Source organism: Bos grunniens, chromosome 26, assembly GCF_055505025.1.
Source record: "Bos grunniens cultivar Pamir isolate PY7600 chromosome 26, Bosgru_T2T1.0, whole genome shotgun sequence".
Taxonomy (NCBI): domain Eukaryota; kingdom Metazoa; phylum Chordata; class Mammalia; order Artiodactyla; family Bovidae; genus Bos; species Bos grunniens.
The window spans coordinates 44,098,921-44,126,513 of NC_141190.1; the positions used below are offsets into that span (position 1 = coordinate 44,098,921).

The window sequence follows — 27,593 nt, forward strand, 5'->3', positions numbered from 1 at the left end:
GGGATACAGTATGACAGATTAGCTTCTAAAGACTAACAATAAGACTGATGGCTAACAATAAGTCAAAGAATGAAAGCCAGGAAACAGTGAAAGGAAAATGCCAATCTAAAATAACAACACCCAGCAAAAAAAATATATGTGTGTGTATACACACACACGCATATATCTCCATCAAAAAGGTAGGCGATCACTGAAAAGAGCACCAAATATGAGCAATGATTGTTAACATCACAAAAATACAGGAAACCAAACATGATATAACCATCTATTAAATTTACTTGTTTAAAAACTGAATTTGATAAAAATCTGTGGATCAGGGGTAAACAAACCTTTTCTTTAAAGGAACAGAGCATAAATATTTGAGGCTTGGCCACTCACACAGTCTCTGTCACACCTACTCAACTCTACTACTGTAGCACATAAACTATAGATAATAATGTAAATAAGTGAATATAGCTGTATTCCAAGAAATCCTTATAAAAACAGGGAATCCTAGATTTGACTCATAAACTATATAGTTTGCTGACCCTTATTCTGGATCTAACTCCCAACCTACAGAAAACACAGGGGACAGAAAATATGCTTAAATGGTACTATAAAGATGCAATTAGAAAGTCCACACCATGGAAAAATCATTGGGATTAATAAACTACCTTCTACAATAAATAGATCACCAAGTTAAATAAACAAACAATATACAGAGAATTTAAAGAGCCTTAAAGACAGAGAATTTAAAGAGCCTTAAAGACTATCAACCAACTGCAAAATGTGGACTCAACAGCAGAATGGAAATGACAGAAGAAAAGTCAATGAACTTGAAGACACATCAATGCTAGTTATCAAATCTGATCCATGGACAGAAACTAATTGGAAAAAAAATGAACAGCGCTTCAGGGACCTGTGGGACAATAAATACAAAGAGGCCTAACTGATAGTTACAGACTCTCAAAAGGAAAGAATGTTATTGAGGGGAAAAAAAATTTTAACACAGAGAGCCTGAAAACATCCCAAATTTGACAAAAGACATAAGTTCTTAGATTCAAAAAGCTCAGTGAACTCCAAATAGGATAAGCAGAAAGAAATCTAAGCCATGGTACATCATGATTAAACTGCTAAAAACTAGAAGAAAATGGAAAAAATCTTGAAAGCATTCAGAAAAATGATGCATTACTTACAAGAACACAACCATTCAGACAACTGCAGATTCTTCATAAAAAACCGTGGCGGTTCTGGGACCTCCTGGCGGTCCAGTGGCTAACACTACACGCTCCCAACGCAGGAGGCCTGGGTCCCATCTCCCTGGTCATGGAACTAGATCCCACACGCGGCAACTGAAGACCTTGCACGCCACAAGAAGATCACAGAGCCCGTGGGCCACAACGAACCCAGTACAGCCAAACACATTTCATAATAGTTTAAAAAAAGCTATGGAAGTCAGAAAGAAGTGACACAACATTTTTAAAGTGCTGAAAGAACAATTATTAAGAATTCTATATTAAGCAAAAACATCCCTCAGGAATGAAGGTGAAATGAAGACATTCTCAGATGAAGGAACACTAAGAAAACTTCTAGCCAGCAAAGCTACTCTAAAAATCATCCCTGAAGGAAGTTCTTTAGACAGAAAGTAAACAATATTAATTCCAGAACAAATACACACACTCAGAAGATCAGGAATGAAGAAAAAACTGCAAAAGTATCTTTACTTACTTAACAACTACTATTAACTACTATTCTCCTTTGACAGGAGAATACAAAGGATAATTACAAGATTATCCAACAGGATTTTCAACATATATAATGATAATATTTAAGACAACTACAACATAAAGGAGGGAAGATTAAAAAACTCAAATGTTGTAAGGTTTTTACATTCCACTTGAAACGGTAAAGCATTGATTCTAAGAAGATTGTGTAAATAATGTATATTATAATATGTAGTAAAAAAGCTCCAAACACATTAAATATTGTTTAGTCACTAAGTCGTGTCTGATTCTTTTGCAATCCCATGGACTATAGCCTGCCAGGTTTCTCTGTCCATGGGATTTCCCAGGCAAGAATACTGGCATGGGTTGCCATTTCCTTCCCCGGGACCCAGAGCAACCACTAAAAAATCCAGAGATATAGTCAAATCCTTAGAGCAACCACTAAAGAAACTATACCAAGACATTTATATAGATATATCTAATTAAAATGGAATACTAAAAAATGGTCAAATTAACCAAAATAAGCAGGGAAGCAGAAAGGAAGAATGAAAAACAGAGGTAACAAAGAAAAAAAATAATAAAAATGGCAGACCTAAATCTAAATGTTCCAAATAGAGCAATTAAAGGATAGAAATTCAAAAAAGATTAAAAAAAAAATGACCCATCTATATGCTGGCTACAAGAAACTCACTTCAAATATAATGATACAGGCTGCTTAAAATGAAAGACTAGGAAAAGATGTATCACGCAAAAACTAATATAAAAATGTTGAACTTCACACCCACAAGGATGGCTATAATCAAAAGGACACATACTAAAAAGTTCTGGTGAGAATATGGAAAAAAGGGAACTCACAAACAGTGCTCATGGAAATGTATAAAGATCTAGCCACTGTGGAAACAGTCAAGCAATTTCTCAAAAGGTTAAATATAGAGTAACCGTATGGACCTGGTTATATACCCAAGAGAAATAAAAACATATGTCCACACAAAAACATAAACAAATTTTCATAGCAGCATTTTTCATAGTAGCCAAAAAAACAGAAGCAACTTAAAAGTCCATGAATTGGCAACTAGATAAATAAAATGTGACAAATCCATACAACAGAATATTAACTGGGCAAGAAGAGGAATATAGCATTGATACATGCTACCATATGGATGAACTTTGAGAATAGTATGTTAAATGAAAGAAGCCAGACACAAAAGACCACAGATTGATGGTTCCATTTATACGAAATGTCCAGAACAGACAAATCCACAGGGACAAAATGTAGATCAGTGGTTGCCAAGGACTGAAGGGAATGGGCAATAAGGAGTGAACGATAATGAATACAGGGCTTCTCCTTGGGGTGATGAAAATCTTCAGGAATTAAAACAGTGGTGATGGTTACACAAATTTGTGAATATACTGAAAACCACTTTAAAGGAGTAGACTTTATGGCATGCAGATTATATCTCAATTTTTTTAAAAGCTTTATTATTAGCATTAAAAGTGAAATTCAAAGTAAAAACAACCAATGTTAAAGAGGAACATAATACAGTAATAAACAGGTCAATTAATCAAAACACACATACAATCCTAAGTGTGTATGCTCTGAACAGAGTTTGCAAATACATGTAGCAAAAAATGACAGAAATAAAAATTAACAGACAAATTTACCAGTTTGGTCAGATAGACACTTCAACATTACTATATCCATAATTAATAGAATAGAAAATCAGTAAAGGTATAGAATTGAATACCACCACCACCAAACACCATAAATCTAGTCAACACATTCTATCAGGTAACAGCAGAACATATTTTTTTTTTTTCAAGTGCATGTGAAACATACACCAAGACGGATTATATCCTGGATAATAAAACAAACACATTTAAAAGAACTTAAATCATACAAAGTATGTTCACTGATATAATCTAATAAATAGGAAAAGGAGTACGACAAGGCTGTATATTGTCACCCTGCTTATTTAACATATATGCAGAGTATATTCGAGAAATGCTGGGCTGGAAGAAGCACAAGCTGGAATCAAGATTGCCGGGAGAAATATCAATAACCTCAGATATGCAGATGACACCACCCTTATGGCAGAAAGTGAAGAGGAACTAAAAAGCCTCTTGATGAAAGTGAAAGAGGAGAGTGAAAAAGTTGGCTTAAAGCTCAACATTCAGAAAACTAAGATCATGGCATCTGGTCCCATCACTTCATGGGAAATAGATGGGGAAACAGTGGAAACAGTGTCAGACTTTATTTTGGGGGGCTCCAAAATCACTGCAGATGGTGACTGTAGCCATGAAATTAAAAGACGCTTACTCCTTGGAAGCAAAGTTATGACCAACCTAGATAGCATACTAAAAAGCAGAGATATTACTTTGCCAACAAAGGTCCATCTAGTCAAGGCTATGGTTTCTCCAGTGGTCAGGTATGGATGTGAGACTTGGACTGTGAAGAAAGCTGAGCGCCAAAGAATTGATGCTTTTGAACTGTGGTGTTGGAAAAGACTCTTGAGAGTCCCTTGGACTGCAAGGAGGTCCAACCAGTCCATCCTAAAGGAGATCAGTCCTGGTATTCATTGGAAGGAATGATGCTAAAGCTGAAACTCCAATACTTTGGCCACCTCATGCGAAGAGTTGACTCACTGGAAGAGACCCTGATGCTGGGAGGGATTGGAGGCAAGAGGAGAAGGGGACGACAGAGGATGAGATGGCTGGATGGCATCACCGACTCGACGGACATGAGTCTGAGTGAACTCCGGGAGTTGGTGATGGACAGGGAGGCCTGGCGTGCTGCGATTCATGAGGTCACGAAGAGTCGGACACGACTGAGCAACTGAACTGACTGAACTGAACAAAAAGAAAAAATCCCCAACAATTGGAAATTAAAGAACAAAGTTCTAAATAATCCATGGATCAAAGAGGAAAATTAGAGAATCCCTGGTGGTCCTGGTGGTTAGGGACTCTGTTCTTTTATTGCCAAGGGCCTGGGTTCAATCCCTGGTCAAGGAACTAAAATCCCAAAAGACACATGGCACAGCCAAAAAAAGAAAAGAAAAGAAAAAGAAAGCATATCAAAGTCTGAAGGGTGCAGGAGCACCTATAGGAAAATTTTTAGCATTTATATCATTAAATGATTATATCAGAAAAGGAAAATCTAATATCAAAAATCTAAAGCTTTTACTTTAAGAAGCTAGAAAAAAGAGCAAAAATAAATTAAAAGCAAAAAGAATGAAAAAATAATAAAATTAAGAGCAAAACTCATTGAAACTGAAAACATAAAAACAAGGTCAATGAAAAAAAAGCCAAGTTTTATAAAAGACAGGAAAAAATGAATTTCTAGCATCATCATCAAAGAAAAAAGAGAAGACAGAGTAACCGATATTAGGAATGAACAAGGCCCCATCAATACATATCCCACAGATATTAAAAGGATAACGAGAATACAATGCAGAACTCTATACACACAAATTCAAAATGGACTAATTCCTCAAAAACTGCAAACCATGCAAACTCTCTCAAATGACTATTAAATTTAATCCATACTTTAAACCTTTAGTGAAGCAATCTCCAGGTTAAATAGTTTAACTGTGAATTCTACCAAACATTCAAGAAGAGACGACACTAGTGCTTCACAGTATCTTCAAACAATTAAAGAAGGAGACAATGCTTTCCTGTTCTTTTCATAAGGCCAGGGATACCCTGAAGCAAAAACCAGATAAGGACACTTCAGGACTGAGGGAAACTGCAGACAAATATCCCTCAAGAATGCAGACGCAAAAGTTCTCCACACAGTATTAACAAACTGAATCTAGCAATACAGAAATAGAATTAGGTATTATGACCGAATGAAGCATATTCCACAAGTTCAATACTGGTCAATATTTGAAAATCAATACAATCCACTGTATCAATAATCTAAAGAAAAAATAAACCTCAGGATTATATTCATTGATGCAAAAAAATTATTTCATTCTACTTTTTTACAAAATTCAACAGTCATCCTAGAAACACAAGGGAACTTCTTCAATACGATAAAGAGTATGTATCTAATAAGACCCTGCAGCTAACATACATACTTAATGGTGGAAAACGGAAGACTCCACCTAGGATGGGAACCAGGCAGAAATGCACCATCACCAGTCTTAGGCTATATGTGTATTAGAAGACCTACGTAGTGTCATCAGGCAGGAAAAAAAAAGAAAGGCACACATATTGCAAAGAATCAAATAAACTTACCCTATTCATAATTAACATGACTGTCTATATAGAAAATCTCAGAAAATCCACCAAAAAACTTGTAGAACCAATTAAATGCAAGATTAAAGGACACAAGAGAAACAAACAAAAATCAATCATATTTCTAGCAATAAACACTGGAAACTGAATTTCAAAAACCAATACCACTTTAAATACTCCACACACACACACACACACAAATACACAGGTATAAGTCTAAAAAATATGTACAGATCTGTATGCTGAAAACTAAACAATACTGATTAAAGAAATCAAAGAAGATCTAATACATGAAGAGACATACCATGTTCATGAATTGGAAGACTCAGTAAAGATGTCGTGTGTGTTAGTTGCTCAGTTGTGTCCAACTCTTTGCAACCGCATGGACTGTAGCCCACCAGGCTACCCTGTGCATGGAATTCTCCAGGCAAGAATACTGGAGTGGGTTGCCATTTCCTTCCCCAAAAGATGTGGAGTATCCTCAAACAATAGATTCAGCTCAATTTAAACCAAATTTTCAGCATGGATTCTTTTGTAGATGTTTACAAATTAATTCTTAAATTCATTTGGAAATGTAAAGGAACTAGAACAGACAAAACAACATTTGAAAAAGAATACAGTTGAAAGAATCACACTACCCAACTTTAAGATTCACTGAAAAGCTACATTAGTCAAGATAGCATTCACAGAATGTCACCATGAATTCTTTCAAACATCTAAGAAACAAAGCCAATCTTACAAAAATCGTCTGAAAAAAATAAAGACAATTCTCATCTCATTTTATTAGAGCAGCATAACCTTGATAAAAAAAAAACCTTACATTAAAATTCCAAATAAGAAAAATTACTGGTTAATCTCTCTTATAAAGCTATATACAATCTGCCTGCAGTGCAAGAGACCTGGGTTCGATCCCTGGCTCAGGAAGATCTGCTGGAGAAGGAAATGGCAAACCACTCCAGTATCCTTGCCTGGAAAATCCTATGTACAGAGGAGCCTGGTGGGCTGCAGTCCATGGGGTCGCAAAGAGTCGGACATGACTGAGTGACTAACAGGACACTATATAATTCCTAAGTAAAATACTACCAAATCAAATCCAACATTATATGAAAAGGATAATACACCATGACCAAACATGGTTTACTTCAGGAATGGAAGTTTGTTTTAAAATCAATCAACCACTAAAATTATCTCAAAAAAATTGTCAATTAAAAAAAAAACTGAGGAGCCCCCACCAAAATCAATCAATTCAATTCTAACAAAATCAAGAAGAAAAATCATCTGATCATATCAATGAATATCAAAGAAAGCAAAAGATCAAGTGCACTATCCATTAAGATTAAAAACTCTTAACAATCTAGAATATAAAGAAACATCATCAATTTCAATAAATACCTACAAAAGCCTAGCGCTAATATCATATTTAACAGTGAAATATTAGAAGCTTTCCTCTTACAACAGGCAGTGTTAGAGGGCTATCTGCCTTCATGATGTCTATTCTACATTGACCTGAAGAGTACACAGCATTTTAATAAATAAAATATTAAGAATGGAACAGAAGAAATACCACTATTATTTACACACGACATTAAAGTCTTTATAGAAAATTCACAAGAATCTATAGGACCTACTGTATCCCTATGGGAACTCAATCAATATTATGTAACACACTAAATGGGAAAAGAATTTGAAGAAGAATACATACACGTATATACATAACTGAGTCACTTTGCGGTACACCTGAAACTTTACTCCAATATAAAATGTTTAAATTTTTTTTTTAAATTTTAAAAAAGAATCTATAAATGAACTATTGGAAAGAATGTGTGACTCACTGGATACAAGATCAATATAAAACCTCCTGCACTTATACATAATAGCATAAACTATTAGAAAATGAAAGTTTAAAAGCGTAACAATAGCAATTACAACAACAAAAAACTAGGAGTCAATCAAGGAAAAATATATAAGATCTCTACAGAGAAAACAACAAAATACTACTGAGAGAAAATTAAGAACTAAATAAATGGACGAATTCATCACGTCCATGGATTCACAGACTCAACATTATAAAGATGTAAATCCTTCTCAAACTGATCTATTACATATCAGTTGGGTTTATTCTCGAAACGCATTTAACATGAACAGAATACAGGAAAAAATTCACATAATTATCTCAATAGATACAGGAAAAACATTTAATCAATAACAGCACACACACATACTTAGCAAAGGAGAAATACGAGGAAACTTTGGTCTGATAACAGAGTTATCTACAAAACTAACTCATTAGATACATCATACCTAACAGTGCAACACCAAATGCATTCTCCGAAAAGGGCAAAAAAAGACAAGGATGTCTTCTGTCACCACTAATTTTTAACATTCTCCCAAAGATCCCAACAGTGTAACAAGGGGGAAAAATTACAAAGGATTGGAAAGGAAAGATTAAAACTACCATTATTTCCAGTTTGCATAATTATATGTGTGTGTGTGTGTGTCTTTCAGTCTGTAAAAGAACCTATAGTTAAACTATCAGTCACAAAGGATAAATCATTAGCCTCTACATGTAAGCTACTAAAATCCAAAAGAATCTACAGGTAAACAACAGAATGAGTAAGTAAAACTGTGATATAATTGTACAAAGAATCATATACAGCAACAAAAATGAATCAACTGCTACGAGCAACAAGTTGAGTGACTCTCACAGAATGCTGAGCAAAAGACACTGGAAAGCACACACTGAAGGCTTGCATTTATACATCCAAATTAGGCAAATTCATCTGTGATGTTAAAACCCCTGTGATAACCTTTAGAAAGGAAGGAGGAATAACTCTGAGAGGATTAGTAGGGAATTCAAGGGGGCTTTCTGGAGTCTGTAATATTCTACATCTTGATTAGAGTGATAGGTCTGTTCACTGTGATAATGCACTGAATCATACTCGTTTGGTTTGCACACTTTAATGTACATATGCAACACCCCAACATTTCAAAAAAAATTATTACAATTTTTTCTAATCATATTTCATGGCTTCAAACATTTGAATGGCTCCCCAAAGCCTAAAAGCAAAATCTAAGCTCTTACACATGGCATGATATGGCTCCTACTTTTAATCTAATCCTCCATTCTGTCTATCCCACAACACACTTTATAATCTAATTTACCAAATTCAGAGGGCCAGAACATGTTATGATGTTTCAAACTTTCATCCCTTTAAATACTGTTTCCACTTTTTGAAATTCTCTCCCTCTTTATACTCTACTCACACTCAACACAATTTCCACCAATCTTGGATATTAGCTCCTCTAAGACCCTTTCTCTTCCCTCTTCCCCAAATCACTCCCTTTAATCACTCCCTTTCCTACACTCAGCATATATATTATTGTGCACATCAAGCTATAGCATTAGTTATTCATGTCTATGTCAGTCTATACTGTACTGTGAATAACTCAAGCACCAAGGTCTAAATTTTCTTATTTCCAGTGCCCAGCACAAGGCTTGGCAGGTAGTAGTCACTTAATACATTTGACTGTTCTGTATATATCCTTACAACTAAAACAGTAGAACTATCAAAGACGAAGCCTGTCTCACACTCCCTCCACAGCACTTGGCACTACAGGCATATAACAGCGGCAGTTTAGCTAGGAGCAGACCCTGTACCAAAACTTAGCTCCATGGACAAAACGCTCTTTGCAGACCATATGCAGAACAGCCTTCAAACCATGTGCTCACCTGAGAACAGGGATATGTTCTATTGGAAGTCAAAGAATCACCTTCCTTTTATATTGCAATACATACAGATTTCCAGAGTTTTGAACTAGAAGAAACCCATAGAGATCACCTAGGTAAAATCTTTAAGAAAGAACTAAACCTGAGAAAAGAAATAAGAGCTTGTTCAAGGTCGAGACTACAGCAAGAAGGACCAAGACTAGAACTCAGATCCCCCGTTTTTCTCATTTAGTGCTTTCTCACAACCCATACAGTCTCCTCTCATACTATGTGACTCTCAAACTAAGTGGCATGACAGCTTTACTACTTAAGAGTTAGACTGCTGGATTAGACTGTTAGATTAGAGTATCCCTAATTGCAAGGTCTTTTTTCCTAATTTCATTTTTAAATTTGGCTCTAACACATGAATATTAATAGTACCAACAAGTTCAACCAGGAAAACACCATTTCCAGTTCCAATATCAAGCACTGAAGCATCCAATGGAATCTTGTGTTTCTGCATCCACCTTATTAGTCGAGTCATACTCTCTTCTCCAAACCTATTAGAAACAGAGAATCAGTCAGTCCAACTACCAAGGACTAGAGAACAAAGGTTACAGCTATATCCCACCTACATAGCTTATTCAACACGCTCAATTAAGGTTTTTTTTTGAAAGTAAGAATACTACCTGTAAACTTAATCTTCATCTCTATTATTAAGGAGGAAACACCCCCAAGAATAGAACAGAATGGATAAGGTTGATATGTTACTTATCAACATTTCTCTACATCAGCATTAACATTTGTACATGCTGTTGGTTCAAAACTGCACAGCTTATTGAAAATGGACAATTACAGAATCAGGGTTATTTCCTAAGACTGTCATCAAACTTATACGTAGGCCATTAAAAAAGAAAAGAGAGTGATTCTTTAAATCTACCCATTTAAGCCAGACTCAGTCCAAGGTTCCCAAGATTTTTACTTTCTCTGGGATAAGCACTTAAAAGATACACACACACACCTACATAAGCTTCTGGATCATACTCCCACTATTTTCTCTAACTCACCAGATTTCTCCTGTATCTCCGTATTCTTGGAAAGTTTGCAGTTCTCTCTTATAGACAGCATCCCAACTATATAAATAATCAAATGCAAACCAAATTATTGAATTAAACTGTATTATGAATTCAATGTATAGTTCTCATACATTACCGGGATAGCTATGACAGAAACTTAAAACATTATTAGTGTTGATAAGTGCACATCACTCAATCTCTTAACATCCTCGTGTTAAAAAAATGAGAGTAAATGTATACATTCACAGCACTCACAACAATGCCTAACATTAAAAACGGTGTATGTTTTAGCTTAAAAAATACAAAGGCGTATCCGTCCAAGGATCCCCAAGTCCCAAACACAAGTCCAAAACTGTACAGGCAGTGTCATTACAGTACATTTCACTCTCAAATGCAGAGATACGAGAATTTTCTACCAGTGAGGTGATTACTCTCAATGGAATTCATTAAAGATAAGCTCCGCTTAAAAGTCAGCTTTAAGTTTAAAACTTACTCTTACTCCTTTTAAGGACTCTTCCCCCATCGATGGCCGCCTCTTCCTACTTCCTGTCTCTAGAATCCCTGGTCTCTCTCCCAGTTACCTCTCATCCTTACCTTTCCCCACGGTCAGTCATTCATCTATCTACTAACCCACTAAATGGTTACTGAGCATCTGCTTAGGTCAGATCGCTTTCTCCTACCCCAAGATGCTCACTGTCTCCTTGCTCCCTCCTTAGACCATCCCCGACTCCCACCCCTCCTAGCTTCCATGTCCCTGCCCTCGTCCACTGAACCTTCTCAGGTCCCTGCTGCTGCTGCTAAGTCGCTTCAGTCGTGTCCGACTCTGTGCGACCCCAGAGACGGCAGCCCACCAGGCTCCCCTGTCCCTGGAATTCTCCAGGCAAGAACACTGGAGTGGGTTGCCATTTCCTTCTCCAATGCATGAAAGTGAAAAGTGAAAGGGAAGTTGCTCAGTCATGTCGGACTCTTAGCGACCCCATGGACTGCAGCCTACCAGGCTCCTCTGTCCATGGGATTTTCCAGGCAAGAGTACTGGAGTTGGGTGCCATTGCCTTCTCCATCTCCTTGTACTAGTAATGTACTAATAATGTACTACTGCTGCTGCTGCTGCTAAGTCGCTTCAGTCGTGTCCGACTCTGTGTGACCCCATAGACGGAAGCCCACTAGGCTCCCCCATCCCTGGGATTCTCTAGGCAAGAACACTGGAGTGGGTTGCCATTTCCTTCTCCAATGCATGAAAGGGAAAAGTGAAAGGGAAGTCGCTCAGTCGTGTCGGACTCTTCGCGACCCCATGGACTACAGCCTACCAGGCTCCTCCATCCATGGGATTTTCCAGGCAAGAGTACTGGAGTGGGGTGCCATTGCCTTCTCCGTCTCAGGTCCCTAAGCCGGGCAATTGTCGCCCGGCTCCCACCCTTGCCCACCAGCCCTACTTGTCAGACCCACGCTCGCTCGTTCCCTTTCCTCAGTTCAGTTCAGTCGCTCAGTCGTGTCCGACTCTTTGCAACCCCATTAACCGCAGCACACCAGGCCTCCCTGTCCATCACCAATTCCCGGAGGTGGCTCAAACTCATGTCCATCGAGTCGGTGATGCCATCCAACCATCCCATCCTTTGTCGTCCCCTTCCCCTCCCGCCTTCAATCTTTCCCAGCATCAAGGTCTTTTTCAGAGACAGTTATTCGCATCAGGTGGCCAAAGTATTGGAGTTTCAGCTTCAACATCAGTCCTTCCAATGAACACCCAGGACTGATCTCCTTTAGGATGGACTGGTTGGATCTCCTTGCAGTCCAATGGGCTCTCAAGAGTCTTCTCCACCACCACCCTTTCTTCAAGCCTACCCCCAAAAGCTTAAGACTCCCTAAAAAAGCCCACTCAGGACCTTTAAGGCCCGCCCCGCACCCCACGGGCCCCTCAGACGTCAAAGTCTTTGAAAGGCCTGTTCACATGTGGCCCTCCGGACTCCATCCTGAAGGTCCCCCTGACTCTCTCCCAAGGTGGCCCTTGCGGCTTCCACCCATCACGCCCCGCTCAGGCTCTCCCCATCTACCGGGACCCCCACCACCACCATCACCACGTCAGAGATCCATGCCTCCGTCCCCTCTCCCGGGACCCGGGCCAGCCACGCTCACCCTCCCCTGCCCCGCGCCACACTCACTGCTCTCGGGTTCCCAGCGCAGACGGGACAAACCCACCCCCTTCGGGGCCGCACCCTGGGGACCGCGCCGCGCCTCCCGCGCCGCCGCCGTAGTCTGCGCCCTCGTTCATCGCGCTCCGCGCCCCGGACGGCCGTTGGGGCCGCCATAGAGACGCGGCGCGGGCAGAGCGGACGGGCGGGCTGGCGCCTCTAGGAGGCGGGAGGCCACCCTCTCTACTGCTCCGGCCCCCGCGGGGTCGGCTGTTCTGCGCTCCTCCCGGCGCCGCCTCGGACCCTAGCCCAGGAGTGCACCGGGCTAGGCCTCCGCTCTGTCCCGCCTCTCTCCAGCCAGCATCAGACGCACCCACTGCTTCGGGGTGCCCGGCGTATGCGCACCTTAGATATGGGGACGGCTGTTTGTGAGAGACTATTCAAGCCATTGCATTTTGGAAAAAGCCCGGCGGTAGGGAAGCCACAGCAGATAACTAAGCTGACAGCGTTCAGCGACCCACACGTACAGATCACCTCATCTCTCCACGTCGTGGGTAGATCTGAGAAATGGGTGGGACGGACCGTCGCAGTATTTGGCTTTCCTGCCCAAGGCTAATTCCATTTGTGGCTGGCACCCTGCCTTGAAAATTAGCATTCTGGCCTCTTCTGACTTGACGTCACTGGTGGAGGAAGGACTTTATGCCAGGTGAAATGAATGCCCTAGGGTCCCCCACCCCCACCCCTTCACGCCCGCCCAAGTAGGCCAACCACGGGTAATGGGAGAGCTAAATGAGAAGAAAGCTCTAAGTGAAGTCAGGATGCTGTCTCCACGCAGCAGCTAACCAGGCACCTGGCCCTTTCCAAGACCCCTAACCTCTGTGTGCTTCAGCTTCCGCAGGAGCACCTCACTGGGGAGAGACTGCTCTCAACCAGTGAACGTTAACAAGTCCCTGGAGGTGAGCGGCATCAATAGTTGCCTTTCCAGCTCACAGAAATCCCAGTTAGGACCACATGTGTATGTCCTGTGACGCAAGACATTCCAAGATCTTCAGGCAAGTGCTGGTGTAGAATATGGTAAAAGACAGATGGGAATCTATGTGTATAGTGATTAAAGAACTCAAGAAAGTGCATAACCTTATTACAGAGTAATAAAACCACCAGATGCCACAGTCAATTAGGGCTGCCCTGAGTGAATGGTTGTTTTGATCTTTTCTAGACTTGATGCTCAATGCTCGAGAGAGTGAGCTTGAATGTGACTGAGTGGGTCTTAAAAGGTTTTAGGTTCTAATTAAGAAGCGCCCATGAAAGATAAGGCTCTCTTCAATCTGATGTCTTGCCAACACTTAAGATTGCTCTGTGTGACGAATGCTATTAACAGTTGTTGGTATGGAGCCCTGGAAAAAAAACACGATTTCTACAGAGTTCCTTCTTTGGCTCCAGGATTACTCTGAGTGTTTAGTCCTGAGTGGGGCACCACCTCTGATCTCCCAGGACAACATTCTTGGTGGGGGGATGGAGAAGCTGGATCAGAGCAGAGCTGCCCATCACCAGGGAGAACCTGGAATGTGCCAAGGAACACAGTCCCTCCTGCCAGGTGCTAGTTACACAAGACAGGAGGGAGGCCCTGAGTATACTTTGGGTTGCCTGTGTCCCTCTGACTCTGCCAGTCTCTGCAGCTGGAACCCTGCTTACCTACAGCTTCTCTGAAACTGTGCTTTCAGGAGTTCTCAAATGCTCCCCAACTGGCAAAACAACAGTCAGATTCCAGGTGATCCTGGTTAGGGTCAGAAGGGATGGATTCTCTGAGAGGGTAGCACTGAGTGAAAAGCTAAAAGAGTTTGCCACAGGCTGTGTCCCCAAGGAAGCAGACTGTAAGACTGAGATGAACATGGAAGAAATTTATTAGGAACTGCTCTCAAGATCACCACCTATTGGGGAAGAGAGAGAAGCAGGGTTGGACAGAGGAAGTAGTCAGGCTGGGGTACCATCACAACGGAGCCTCAGCTAACACCCTCTCCCCTGACAGGACACTGTGACGCTGGGATGATCCTTCGGAATTTTCAGGTTGGATTGAAGGATGTGGGCCTTTATTCATCTGTGGATACACTGACCAAATCTCAAATGCTTTTTTGCCCAGAAAAAGAGGATTGATCTTGGACGATGAGAATTCCAGGAAGGATAAATCCAAGAAAGGGCTGTCAGCACCTGGAAGAATAATTCAATCAGTCTTACAAGGGGACGTGTGGGTCACACATCACCACATCTAGAGCAGAGACTATGGAGTCAACCTGCAGCTTTCTGGGAGAAGAGCATTCCAGGTGAATAGAACAGTGAGTGCCAAGCCCCCGAGGTAGAATGAGATAGGGTTATCCAGGAAGCAGAAGGAAGTCTAGTGTAGCTGCAGCAGAGTGAACAAAGGGGACAGCAGCAAGAAATGAAGGAGTCAGATCATTGTAAGGTTGGGGATTTAACCAAGAAGCAATGAGATTTAAATTTAAGTTTTGGTGTGACAGTTTTGGCTGATACACTGAGAACAGACTTGGCCGGGAAAGGGTTAAAGGCAGAAGTGGGAGCACACTGCCTTTTTCATCCTCATACAATGGACATTCCGGGTGGGATAATTCTCTGTTGTGAGGGTCTGTCCTCTGCGTTGTAGGATATTTAGTGGCCTCCTTGACCTCTCACCACTAAATGCAGGTGGCATCCCACGCTCCCTCCCCCCCACCCCCATCTGTTGTAAAATCCAAAAATGTCTCATTTTTGCCTGCTGTCCCATGGAGCAAAACTGCCTCCAGTTCAGACCCCTTGAGTTAAAGTCTGTTACAGTGATCCGGGATAGCTTGGACCACTGTGATGGGTATGCTATGGCAAGTTGTAGGATTCTCGATGTATTTTTGAAAACTGTGCTGACTGATCAAAGGGGAGCATCAGGAATGTTCCAAGGTTGTTGGCCTGTGCAACTGTCAGAAAACAGTTCAGTTTGCTGAGTTTGGAAGAAGTGTGCTGGGAGGAGCTCTGTGAAAGATTACAATCTCAGTTTTGAACCTTCGAGACTGAACGAATTGAAGAATAATGATTAGAAAGTTTAGTTCCTTCCCTGAAGTTAGTTGTAGTTCATTTTCACTGTTATTTATTATTTATGCTGATTTTATCTTCTTCCCATGGATTTTTCATTACATTTGTCTTCTTTCGTACCCAGAATCCAATTGCTTCTTAACACCTCCACTGCCACCAGCATCTCACTTCTATCCACCCCCAAACCACTGGCACCCAGCGTCTGGACTACTGTGACGGCGCCCTTCCCCAGCCACTATGTCCTGGACATTGCAGCCAGAGGGGTCATGTGGAAACTGAAATCACATCATGTTACTTCTGCATCAAACCCAAACCGAACAAGTGCCTAAATCAACTCCCTCCTTTATCCTTGAGCATGGCAAATGCTGGCTTTTAATACTAGAAAATTTCGCGTGCAAAGAGAAAACTTTGGGGAAAGACCAAGACCTGTAACAGAAGGCGCCGTGTCTGGGATGCGCAGAGCGCGAGACTGCACGCGGAGGATGCAGTGCTGGAATCGGTGATGTAGGCGGCAAACCTTGCACCTCTCACCCCTCACTCCGGGGGCTCTCGGGCCACTTGGCCTCACCTGTCGAAGACTTCATTTCCCAGCATGCGAAGGGGCTGGCCGGCCGGAAGGCTCTGTGCCCGCCGCGGGGCATGATGGGGGAGTTGGAGCTTTCCATCATGGCGGCTTCCATTTCGGGCTACACCTTCAGCGCTGTGTGTTTCCACAGCGCCAACAGCAACGCCGACCACGTAGGTGTTGGGCCCCCCACCACTCCCCGCAACCCGCCGCGGCTGCTAGGGCTTCTGGCCTCGGTCTCAGGCCGACGCCTGTGGAGAAGCCGGGATCCTTTGCCCCTCGCCCCCTATGCTGGCCGAAGGAACTGATGACCCGGGAGGCTCCCGCCGCCGGCGAACTCTTGCTGCCCGGGTCTCCTTCGCCCCCCACCCCGAGATGGGCGTCCCCTCACTTGGTGCCTTCCATCGGCATGCCCGTTCCAGGACAGCAGTCTCCCGGTGGAGAGGGATTTCCCGGCCGGCCACCGACAGTGGCAGGAGTCGCTTAGTCCTGGAAACCCAGTGCCTGCCCCTCCCTGAGTCAGGCTTCGAGACTAATGAGGGGTGTCCGGAGTCGGGAAGGAACCGAGGGACCCCCGCTTCAGTCTAGGAGCGGAGATTCCCAGCGCGCCCTCTGGTCTGACAGGTTGTTGTGGAGTGCGACGAGGGTAACTATGGCTGTCACTACTCTTGTTAGATGCGAGCGTGTGTTTTCTTCGCCTCGATGAAAAATGCAGATGTCACCAGGAGTGTTCGGTGGAGGGTCTACTTTGGCCGTTGCATGTTTAGTTCGCTGGCGAATGTTCTAAGACCCGGGAACTAGTCTCAGTGAAAATAGGGAAGTGACAGGCCTTTACGTATGAGTGATCGGAAGTGCATTTTTAATGTCCCTGGCTTCTGGATGGAAATTCTTTTATGACATTAGATAATTTTTGTCTTTACGTATTTGCCCACCAAGTTGAGAGATTGTGTTAACCTGATTTGAGTAGTGAATTATTTAAGTTCACTAAATAAATGTAGTAGGAGGGAGGGTGGTGTTGTCATTACAAAGCAAAATGAGAACACTGCAGAAGAGGGAACTGGGTTTGGTTTGATGTCTGCGATCCTAGTTCCCATCTATAAAACTGATTTCGTAGAGAGGTGATTTCACTAGTAAATTGGATGGCGTTAAAGTATTGTACCGATCATTGCTTCAGTTCAGTGGTAGAGATCAACTATAGAAATATACACAACATGGGTTTTTCCAGAGGCAGCTCCTGTCTCTGGACACTAAGGCCCTTGATACTGCAGCCAGCTCTTTAATAATGTAAGGCAGTTCCTTCTACAGGTAGTTTGTGATCGTGCTCGTGTCCCCTGGACGTGTTAAACATGGTTTCAGTCCTGTTTCTTAACCTCTCTAGTTCTTGGAGTGCCTAGTAATATCACAGTTTTATATATAAAGCAAAATTACTGTAAGCAACCTGTTGAAAAGTGGATAGTTTTAGTTTTTTTTGTTTTTTTTTTTATAGTCTACAGTGAGATGTTACCTAGATTGTTACTAACTTGATTCAAGAGATATCTCTTTAATATCTGCACTATGCCAGGCATGGTGCCAGACTTAATAGAAATTTTTACCAATGGCAATAGTTTGCAACTTGTATCTTATACTCTACAAGGATACCTTTTATGTTAACCTTGCCACAGTTACATATGTAGAATACTTTAAAGTGATTTCAATTTCACACATTTTAAAGTTGAAGAACCAAGAATTTGTTTTTGTAGTATATTGTTTTGTCCTGGCAAATTAGTTTAAAGCCACTCATTATTCTGTAGCTCTGGAGTTAGCAAACTTTTTCTGTAAAGGGCCAGACAGTAATTATTTTAGGCCTCCTGAGCCTTGTGGCCTCTGTAGCAACTACTCAGCCCTGCGGTTGGTAGGGAGAAAGGAGCCATAGACAATAAATACATTAGAATGACTGCTTCCAATAAAGCTTTACTTGTGGACACAAAGCTGAATTTTATATAATTTTTCACACATCATGAAATATTGCTCCCATTTTCTCTTTCATTTCAGCAATTTAAAAGTGTAGAAACTTATTCTAAGCTTGTAGCCCCAGTAACTGCCATTAGGCTGGATTTAGCCCACACACTATAGTTTGCCTACTATTATAAAATAAGAGTGGTTCAGATAATCTAGACCCATAGATAAATAAGCATCCGTGTTATACTTGGCTTTAGAATGTTTTGATGTCACTGTCGACTTTTTCAAACTAAGGCCTGCCAGATAATATACAGGGCACCCAGTTAAATCTGAATTTTAAATAAACAGTAAACAATTTTTTAGTATAAATATATCCTGTTTCTTATATTAAAATTATCCATCATTTATCTGAAATTCAAATTTAACTGGGTATCCTGTGTTTTTATTTGCTAAATTTGGCAACCTTGGGCTGTGGAACACTAGGAATCTGTAGATATTAAGGTCTAAAGTTGTGTAGGAATCTTCAATTGTATTTTCCATTTTGATTAAAGAGAAATTTTTCTAATCTGTTACAAAGGCGCAGCTTGTGTTTTGTAGTAAGAACTCATGAAGAAAGACTTTCATAGGATAAAACAAGCTGCTTTAGTCCATGTTTTCCAGACTAGTAGTCATGGATTCTCTAGTACATATATAATTTTTTTTTGACTGTGTTTTCATTGCTGCATGGGCTTTTCTGCGGTTGGGGTGAGCGGGGACTACTCTCTTGTTGAGGTGCACAGGCTTCGCTTGCAGTGGCTTCTCTCGGTGCAGAGCACGGGCTCTGGGTGCTTGGGCCTCAGTAGTTGTGGCCCATGGCTCAGGAGTTGCAGCTCCCAGGCTCTGGAGCACGGGCTCAGTGGTTATGGTGCACAGGCTTAGTTGCTCTGCGGCACGTGGGACCTTTCCAGACCAGGGATTGAACCCATATCTCCTGCATCGGCAGGCGGATTCTTTACTACTGAGCCACCAGCGAAGCCCGATTTGGGATTTTTATGACACTCCACTCCTCTAAATCAGTATTTTGTATTGAGTTATGTATGTATTCAGCTATGCTGAAAAGCCTCTATCTCTCCATCCTCACCCCCACAGATTCCAACTGGGACTTTTTAAACTAGGAAATTTATTCGAAGAGTCAACCTACAATAGAAAGGACATTGTTTCACTAAATGTATTCAGCCACTCTTTGCTGAGCAGCTCTTGTGTGCTGGGCACTGTGCGAGGTGCTGAAGTGCACAGTGAACATAGAATCCCAGCTCGTACGGAGCTCATATTTTAGTCGGAGCAGGCATTCGTTAGTATGTGTAAATATGAAACAGGAGAAAAATATGAGAAGAGAAAGGATGCAGGGTAAAGGGAGCAGTGTGTGGCAGACTCTTGATTCTGTTCCACGCTCCAGGGAAGGCCTCTCTGATAAGGTGCTGTTTTGAGTGAAGAGCCGAATGGAGGGAAGGAGTAAGCCATGTAGGATGCCTAGGGAGGGGAAGTCTGGGACAGCCTGTTAGTTCACCACCTGCAGGGATGGTATTTGCCATTTAGAGTGAACATTCTCCAGCGGTGCTTGTGCTGAACTCTAGCAGATGCTCAAGCAGTAGGTTATGTGCTGAATCGTTGATGACAGTGTCAGTTCTCAAAGGAGTAAATCAATTTATCTCAGCATTTATTAAGGAAAAACTTTGACCTAGTGAAAACTTGCTTGCTGGAATCCTACTTTTTCCTGCCAGCCCTCATAGGAGCAGTTAGTTGTGCATTGCATTAACTTCTGTCTTTACCCTGTTGTCATTAGCAGAGTTTTTAAAACAATGCAATAAATTACATGTTGTTTCAAGAAAGCAGCCTAGAATATTTCTACTTCCTGAGATTTTTTGATGTTGCTTGTTACACTTAGTGGGATTTAGGTGATGAATTCACTCTACTTATTTTCACTTCAGAAAAACAGGGTTTTAGGGGAAGGGATTAAATAATATTTCATCTTGTCATGGAATCCTTTATTCAAACGATTCAGTTAATAGCTGTGTCACAAAGTACTTTAGTCGTATACCTGTTGGTTTATGGAATGGTAGTTTATGTGACAAGTTTATTTGGATTATTGTTAAAATTATTATAAAATTGTAATGTCCTCAATTCCTCTTAATTCCAGTAAAAATCATTTTTGTTTTTAGCTGCAACTCTCTTCCCCCATTGCTTTCAGGAAGGATTTTTGCTGGGAGAGGTAAGGCAAGAGGAAACCTTCAGCATCAGTGACTCCCAAATCAGCAGCACAGAGTTTCTGCAAGTAATCGGTAAGTGAGCTTGTCACGGGCCTGAGAAAAAGTCTTCTCGTATACATGCGCCCTCTTTTGTTCTTTGGCCGTTGACTGTAACCTAACAATAGACTTAAAGAGTACATAGAAAGCCACTCAGATCACAATGCCAGTTATTTTCACTAGGAATGATGTGAAATGTCTTTGTAAGTCAGCGTAAACCCACAGTGCGAGTCTGTAAGTTCAGGTATTTTGTGAAGCTGTCCCTGACCCAAGTGCTCTGACCTGTGAATGGCTGTGTGGAATTTCACGCACTTGTCTCCACAGCCATGGTGAGCCCTGAGTGTGCGCTTTGGGCTGTGCCCATGCTCAGCATCGCCTCATACCATAATGAAAGCGTGTGTTCTGCTGGTCCTCCCTAGAGGGATCTGGCAAAGATGTTTACACTTGTTTACAGAAGATATTTGTCAGACATACACAGCTTTCTGAGGACTAAGCCAAACAGCCGATCTAGGGGAGCTTACTGGGGAAAATGAAGGTGTTTTGTAGGTGCATGGCTCTTTGGCTCAGTCTCCTTTTGATAAATAAGGATCATATGTTTTTCACCTGGTGTGCATCACTGAACAGCATGTCCTGATACTGAAAACAGAGCAAGGGCTGTTTGATGCATTTATGCAACCAACAGTCATTGAAAAACGCCAGTGCAGGAGACGAGTGCTGGGCAGTGAGAGGGATGTGCAGTGCCTCTCTGCCTTCCAGGACTGTGAGAAGAGGAAGACAAGTTTACAGAAATACCAGAGTATGCAGGCTGAGCGCTGTCAGAAAGGAACAAAGTCGATCTCATGAATTGGGAAAAAAAAAAACTGCTCTCGGGTTAAGTCAGTAACGACACCGTGAGGGAGCTGAACTGAGGGCCAGTGAGTGGTTTGTTCAGGGCATCCCGGGGCAGGGAGTGCATAAAACATGCAGGGAGCCTGGCCTGTTTCTGGGTGTCTAGAGTACAGACGGCGTGAAGGTGAGTGGTTTGTGGTTTGAAATACTGCTGGAAGGTTAGGTTATGCTGAGGCCAAAGCATTGATTTCGGCCTGTTCTCGTTGCCTTTAGTACCTGGGCTGGGGCCAGGGTGAGGACTGAGGAGGTGAGGGTTGGGGAAAACAAGAGACAGCTGTCTCCTAAAGAACCAAAACGATGAAACCCACTCCCCACAATATTGACTTGGTAAATAAATACTTGATATTTGACGTGCTGTGATGTAGCTGCTCTTTCACGGAGGTTTGATTTCTGTGTTTTGTCTTGCTTAACTCTTTAAAAATCCTAAAATAGAGAACTCGGTTTCATTGGCCATCTGTGCAATTATTCATTGTTTGCACTTGGGTTTTCAAAACTAATGTGGTGTGTGAGGGTTTGCCAGAAAGACTTGACGGCACACCATGCAAGAAAGAGCGCTAGCCTGGCATGCTCACAAAAGTAGCATTTCTGGTGAGTGCTCTGGCTGTTTATTTATCTTTGAGGAAACAGAATAGTAAAGTAATTTAAATTCTCCAGCATCGTGTACTCTCATTTTTGATTCATAAATACCAGTTCCCATAGTATTGCAGATACAGAGATGTGCCAGCAGATAGAGAGACCCAGGTAATACAGGGCCATGACGACGACCCTCTTTTGCTGTATAATGTTTAATTTATTAGCTACATTCAATTTATTGTTGAAATAATCATGGGTCTCATAAACAGGGTATTTGCCAGTATTAAATGTATGGTTATCATTGTAGTCTTTTTCTCTCTTTTTTTTTTTTGGTGGTGTTTTTCATTTAAAAGTAAATACATAACAATATTAGAAAATGTAAACCGGGACCCTGGAAAACCTGGATTAAAGGGCCAAGCGTTAGATAACGAACGTACCAGGAGAAGTATTCCATACCACTAGCGCAAAGAAATTTTCTGGATAGTTTAATCTCCAGCACATTTTAAAATAATAAATTGACCCAATTTCGTATTTGTTGAAAATGCCTGAATCCACGCACGGACACCTTTCCCTGACTCTGAACAATAAGGAGGACTTGATATGAAATGGCATGCTGTGAGGAAGCACTCGTCTTGAACACATTCATTTTTAAAGCGGTGCTCACACACTTGACGGAGAAGGCAATGGCATTCCACTCCAGTCAGTACTCTTGCCTGGAGAATCCCATGGACGGAAGAGCCTGGTAGGCTGCTGTCTATGGGGTTGCTACGAGTCGGACACGACTGAGCAACTTCACTTTCACTTTTCACTTTCATGCGTTGGAGAAGGAAATGGCAACCCACTCCAGTGTTCTTGCCTGGAGAATCCCAGGGACAGAAGGGCCTAGTGGGCTGCCATCTATGGGGTCGCACAGAGTCGGACACGACTGAAACGACTTAGCAGCAGCACGCACTTGAAGTGGAACTGTCTGCCCTTCATGCTGGGAGTGGCCAGGAGGAGAGAGCAACGCGAGAGCTCCCTTAGCTAATGAGGTGATGGCAGCAGCAGTTCCTGGAAAGATGGAAGTGGGGATGAGAGGGGCTATTCAGCCCACCCACCAGCAGGAGAAGCAGCGACAGGAAGATAAGCCAGCGCAGCGGCGCGTTCCTGTGGGGATGTTCACAGACGTGCAGGCAGAAATGCCATGCACATATGAAGAGGGCTCCACGAGGCGGCACCCCACTCCAGTACTCTTGCCTGGAAAATCCCATGGACGGAGGGGCCTGGTGGGCTGCCGTCTATGGGGTCCTACGGAGTCGGACATGACTGAGGCGACTTAGTAGTAGCAGCAGCAGCAGCCACCAGCCAGAAGAGCTCTGGAGGCTTTAACTCTGGAATCCCAGGCCAGGCTGCCCTGGCTCCCCTACTTCCAGAAGTCTGCCTAGCAGCTGTCACAGCCGCCAACGTCACGCCAGTCTGCAGCTTAATCGTGTTTGAAAGCATCACCCTGTTTTCTCCACGGAGTGCTTAGTTAGGCATTGCAGAATCTTGTAGGAGAAAGCTTTGACCCTGTAGAAAATATGGTGTGGTATCTAGAGCATATCTTCAGTATGCTTCTCATCCAGGTTGTAAATCATGAAGGAAGTCTGCTGGGGTGGATTGATGACAGGAGTGCGTCTTCAGAGTTGAGAATTTACTCTAGGGATTTTCTTAAACAAAATATTCTTTCCTTTAAAGTAGATGAGGACTTTTTTTTTGCCTTCCCCTGAACTCTAGTTAACATTTTTACTACAGATGTTCTGCAGTCTAATTACTGACAGTATCTCTGAAGTAACTTATGATGGTATACTGTATCATTTTTGGTGATGAAAAGAGAGGATGTCTAGATGAGATTTTCCTGTTTGCATCACTGTGTCGACAGTTATACTCGGCAAATAATCTTTTCTTCCCCGTGGAAGTACTGGCGTTTTTGTGTGTTTTGGCAGCTCTCACATCGGTACAGAAGCTAATGGGCATAGCCCAGTGTCCTTCAGGGTTGCAGTTTCGTTTTAATTGAGTTAAAATTGCAGCCTGGAACTCTGTGGCTGTGGCTTTATAAGCAGCAGGTGATGAGTTGCTGGCCAGGAGAATGTTGTTAATAGAATTGAGTGGTTAATTAGTCCCATGGTCTTGTACGTCAACCCAGACCCTAAGCCCCCTGATGAACTTGAAGAAATGGGTTGCTACAGTAAACCACAGCCATCTTTTCAGAAGTTGTTTGCCTCTGCCTTACAATGGCTGTTTGCCTTGTGCTGAAAGCTTTGAAAAGGCTAATGAACGTTCAGAGCTCTCACCCTTCCCCTTCAAAGCACCTGGCCCAGTTGTCCTGCGTGTTTAGTGAGTTACTGGTGGCAGACTGGTTAAGGCCCTCCTTTCCTCAAGCTGTCCTCACAGCTTTTATCCACCTCGATTAAATGCTTCCAGTCAGTGGTTCCTTTTTCCTCTTGGAAAAAGGTAAGATTGACCAAAAGCACACAATAGCTGTGTGATCCTGAATAAACGCTTTCAGGCGTGTGCTTATCACACGCCAACAGATGGGCCCAGACCTGTCGTTGGCCATTTTACTTTGTCCTGAGAGGGTGGCCCTGAGCTTAAGTGTTAAGGAGACACTGCCTTCACCAGTGTACACACTCTTTGGGAAAGGAAAACTCTCTTTTTATTGTCTGAGATTTTGGTTTAAAGTTTTTTTTAAATCCTGAGATACTTTATAGTTGTCTGTATCTTACATGATTAACTGAGATGTATTTCCTCTTTCTGATTACAGAAATCCATAACCATCAGCCTTGTTCAAAACTTTTTAGGTAAGCCACATCCTTCTTTGTAGCTTTTCGTCCTTACTAAAAGATTAATTGATTGAAGACTAATGAACTCAGACTTGTATCTGATTATGGCTGTAGTGTTTTAAGTATAACTGAGGGGTCCAAGTTCACTGATTTATTGAGTGTCAGATGCGTGTGTAGCGCTGTGTTAAGTTAGGAAAAGGTGAAGGGTGGGCAGATAAACCTTGGCCTCAGTGGTTTAAAATGGAAGCCTTTCTGCCAGCCTTCCTAGCATGGGCTCGTCAACCGTACAGAAAGCAGCTCATCAAGGATCACATAGAGATAAAAGCATATTGTAAGAGGCATAAAAGTGTTCTGTGTACAACTTTAAAGTGTAAGGAAAGGGAACATAAAGCTTACTTTTTTGGGTTTAAGTTAATATATTCCAGTTGCATGTTATGACCAACTAAAGGACAGAAAGAAACAGGAGGAGAGACATTCAAAGAGAGAAAGTGACACAGACGCCCATGGAGGCAAAGGTGAGGGAGAAAGTGACCAGCATGTGGCCTCCACCGGACTTCTCCCCAAACCGCAGTCCAGGCCTCTGCCTCCTTCCAGAGCCCCCAACCCTTCCACCTGTTGACAGATATGATGACCTTCACTCTTGTGTTTCGTAAACCTCGCTGAGGCCCTGTTCCTCTGCTTTGTGAAAAGCCAGGCCAGTCCTTTCCTCGCACTGCTGCCCATACCAGTTGGATTCAGCGTTCTGGGTCAGCACTTCTGCCTTGACGCTGCCAGCCCCTTGTGCCTGGTTGTTGCTGCCGTGTCTTCACGGCAGCTTTCACCCTGACTCCGCTCCCATCCTCAGCTGACCTAAACCCCCAACAGCCCTGCACCCAAGAACCCCTGGAGACTTCCACTGTGTTCACCACCCATCTTATCCCCACCCCTCCCACACACACTTACCCCTTATTTCAGAGGATTGTTACCTGTGAACAAAGCCCCAAAATAGCTGAGAACCTCACTCTTAGATTTACATGTAACTGAAGAGGAGCAGGAAGCAAACAAGGAATCCGCAGTTCATCTGAAAAGAATCTCAGAGCATTGAGACCGATTGCTGACGATTCAGCAGTCAATGAATGATTCAGGCCCTGGTCCACTCACAGCCTCGGTCTGGATCGGAAAGGGTCCTGTTGTTTGGCCCTGACCATCTAAGACTTTGCTGGGTGTGCCCTGCCTTGTCTTTCTGAGGAGTTCCTTAAGCCACTGTTAGTAAAGTAATACCCAGAACCTAGACCCATAGACTCATAATTGAAGCCATAGACTCATCATTCTTAGGACTGAAAGAAACCATGGAAATCATATGTCTGCTCCAAACTGTTTATTTTGCAAAAAAAAAAAAAAAAAAAAAGAAGTGGAGGCCAGTGAGGTTCAAGTGACTTGCCCACGATCATATAGAGAGGAGCAGCGCAGAGCTGGAGCTGGTATCTCCTGACTTCCAGTTCAGTGTTTTTGCTGTAACTTGAACTCCTTCCTGCCTGTAAGGCCTGGGCTTGTGGTGGTGGGAGGAGGGGTGTGGCATTCCTGAAACCAGGACCAGTGATAGAAAAGGTCACACATCATTATGCCCGAAATGCTCTTCACAGGGTCCTGGTCAGATGGGTCTCTTTTAAAGGTGAGTGCCTTCAATTTGAAGCTGGCCAGACCTAGATCCAAATTCCAGCTCTTCCATCTGCCAGTTCTATAATTTGGGGCAAGTCACTTAACCGTAGTATCTTTATTTACAAAAATGGAGGGAAAAAAGTGTTGACTTGTTGGGCTGAACTAGTACTTACCTCCCAGCAGTGAGACAGAAATGAAATGAATTAACATGAGGAAGCATGCAGCTGAGTGTCTTATTAAGGAGTCAGCAAATATTCATTTCCCTTCTTCATTTCTCAGAATATGTGCTTCTCTGTTCTTTTTTTCCCCCATAGATAATTGACACTTAGAGACAAGGAAAAGATGTCACAGTCATTTGAAACCACACATTTTTTAATTACTTGGTATCAGCATTTCCACTTATGGAAGTAATACCTTTTGAATGTAGCAGTCTCTTGAGGAATCTTTGATGCAAAGGATACCTCATATCAGCAAAACATTTAGATTGTTTTTTCTTATATACTTATTGTGTGTGTGTGTGCTCAGTCGTTCAGTTGTGTCCAACTCTTTGCAACTCCATGGACTGTAGCCCACCAGGCTTCTCTGTCCATGGAATTCTCCAGGCAAGAATACTGGAGTGAGTTGCCATTTCCTCCTGCAAGGAAGGGATCGAACCTGCGTCTCTTGCACCTTCTGCATAGACAGGCGGGTTCTTTACCACTGTGCCATTTTATACCTATTGCAGATAAGCAGTTGTAGCTTTATTGCCAACTTTTAGGATTAGGTGACACACAGACACAAGTTGCTAAGCATATTTTTGTCAAAAGACTATGTAATTTTAATAAAATGTTTTTCCTCTTAAAAAAAACAGTTTTTATGACTATGCAAGCAAAGTTAATGAAGAGAGCTTGGACAGGATTCTTAAAGATCGGAGAAAGGTATGTTCTGTTTGTCACCCAGTCTGATTTGGAAATCAGTCTTTATCACCCAAACTTAAAACCAGAAAG

At 42.3% G+C, this 27,593-nt stretch overlaps 2 protein-coding genes and 1 long non-coding RNA gene across 19 annotated transcripts in view; 1 reads left to right on the forward strand and 2 right to left on the reverse strand.

Moving 5' to 3' along the window:
- Window positions 1-13,392, reverse strand: part of EEF1AKMT2 (EEF1A lysine methyltransferase 2) — a 70,809-nt gene extending 57,417 nt beyond the window's left edge. For 5 of the 9 annotated variants that reach the window (XR_015155501.1, XM_086378332.1, XM_086378333.1 and 2 more), the window contains exons 1-3: window positions 12,878-13,041; window positions 10,713-10,778; window positions 10,091-10,205 (exon numbers count right to left, since the gene is read on the reverse strand). Coding sequence is in view for 4 of the 9 variants with exons in the window: in XM_086378332.1 (XP_086234458.1) it covers window positions 10,091-10,205; window positions 10,713-10,778; window positions 12,878-12,987 (291 nt within the window). In the remaining 5 variants the exon portion in view is untranslated. Of the gene's footprint in view, window positions 1-10,086; window positions 10,206-10,712; window positions 10,779-12,877; window positions 13,042-13,252 lie in introns of those variants that run through there. The other 4 variants (XR_015155503.1, XR_015155504.1, XR_015155505.1 and 1 more) reach the window with 4 other exon arrangements.
- Window positions 13,393-14,730: 1,338 nt separating this feature from the next.
- On the reverse strand, window positions 14,731-16,516 carry LOC147344506 (uncharacterized). The gene is made up of 2 exons (XR_015155516.1): window positions 16,349-16,516; window positions 14,731-15,052 (listed from the first exon to the last, which is right to left on the reverse strand). It is a non-coding gene; the product is annotated as an uncharacterized LOC147344506 (long non-coding RNA).
- Window positions 16,517-16,570: 54 nt separating this feature from the next.
- ABRAXAS2 (abraxas 2, BRISC complex subunit) overlaps window positions 16,571-27,593 on the forward strand; it is a 28,775-nt gene continuing 17,752 nt past the window's right edge. For 2 of the 9 annotated variants that reach the window (XR_015155499.1, XM_086378306.1), the window contains exons 1-4: window positions 16,571-16,660; window positions 20,653-20,743; window positions 24,951-24,987; window positions 27,458-27,524. Coding sequence is in view for 4 of the 9 variants with exons in the window: in XM_086378306.1 (XP_086234432.1) it covers window positions 16,589-16,660; window positions 20,653-20,743; window positions 24,951-24,987; window positions 27,458-27,524 (267 nt within the window). In the remaining 5 variants the exon portion in view is untranslated. Of the gene's footprint in view, window positions 16,661-20,623; window positions 20,744-20,830; window positions 21,720-22,014; window positions 22,184-22,482; window positions 24,641-24,950; window positions 24,988-27,457; window positions 27,525-27,593 lie in introns of those variants that run through there. The other 7 variants (XM_086378310.1, XM_086378314.1, XM_086378313.1 and 4 more) reach the window with 6 other exon arrangements.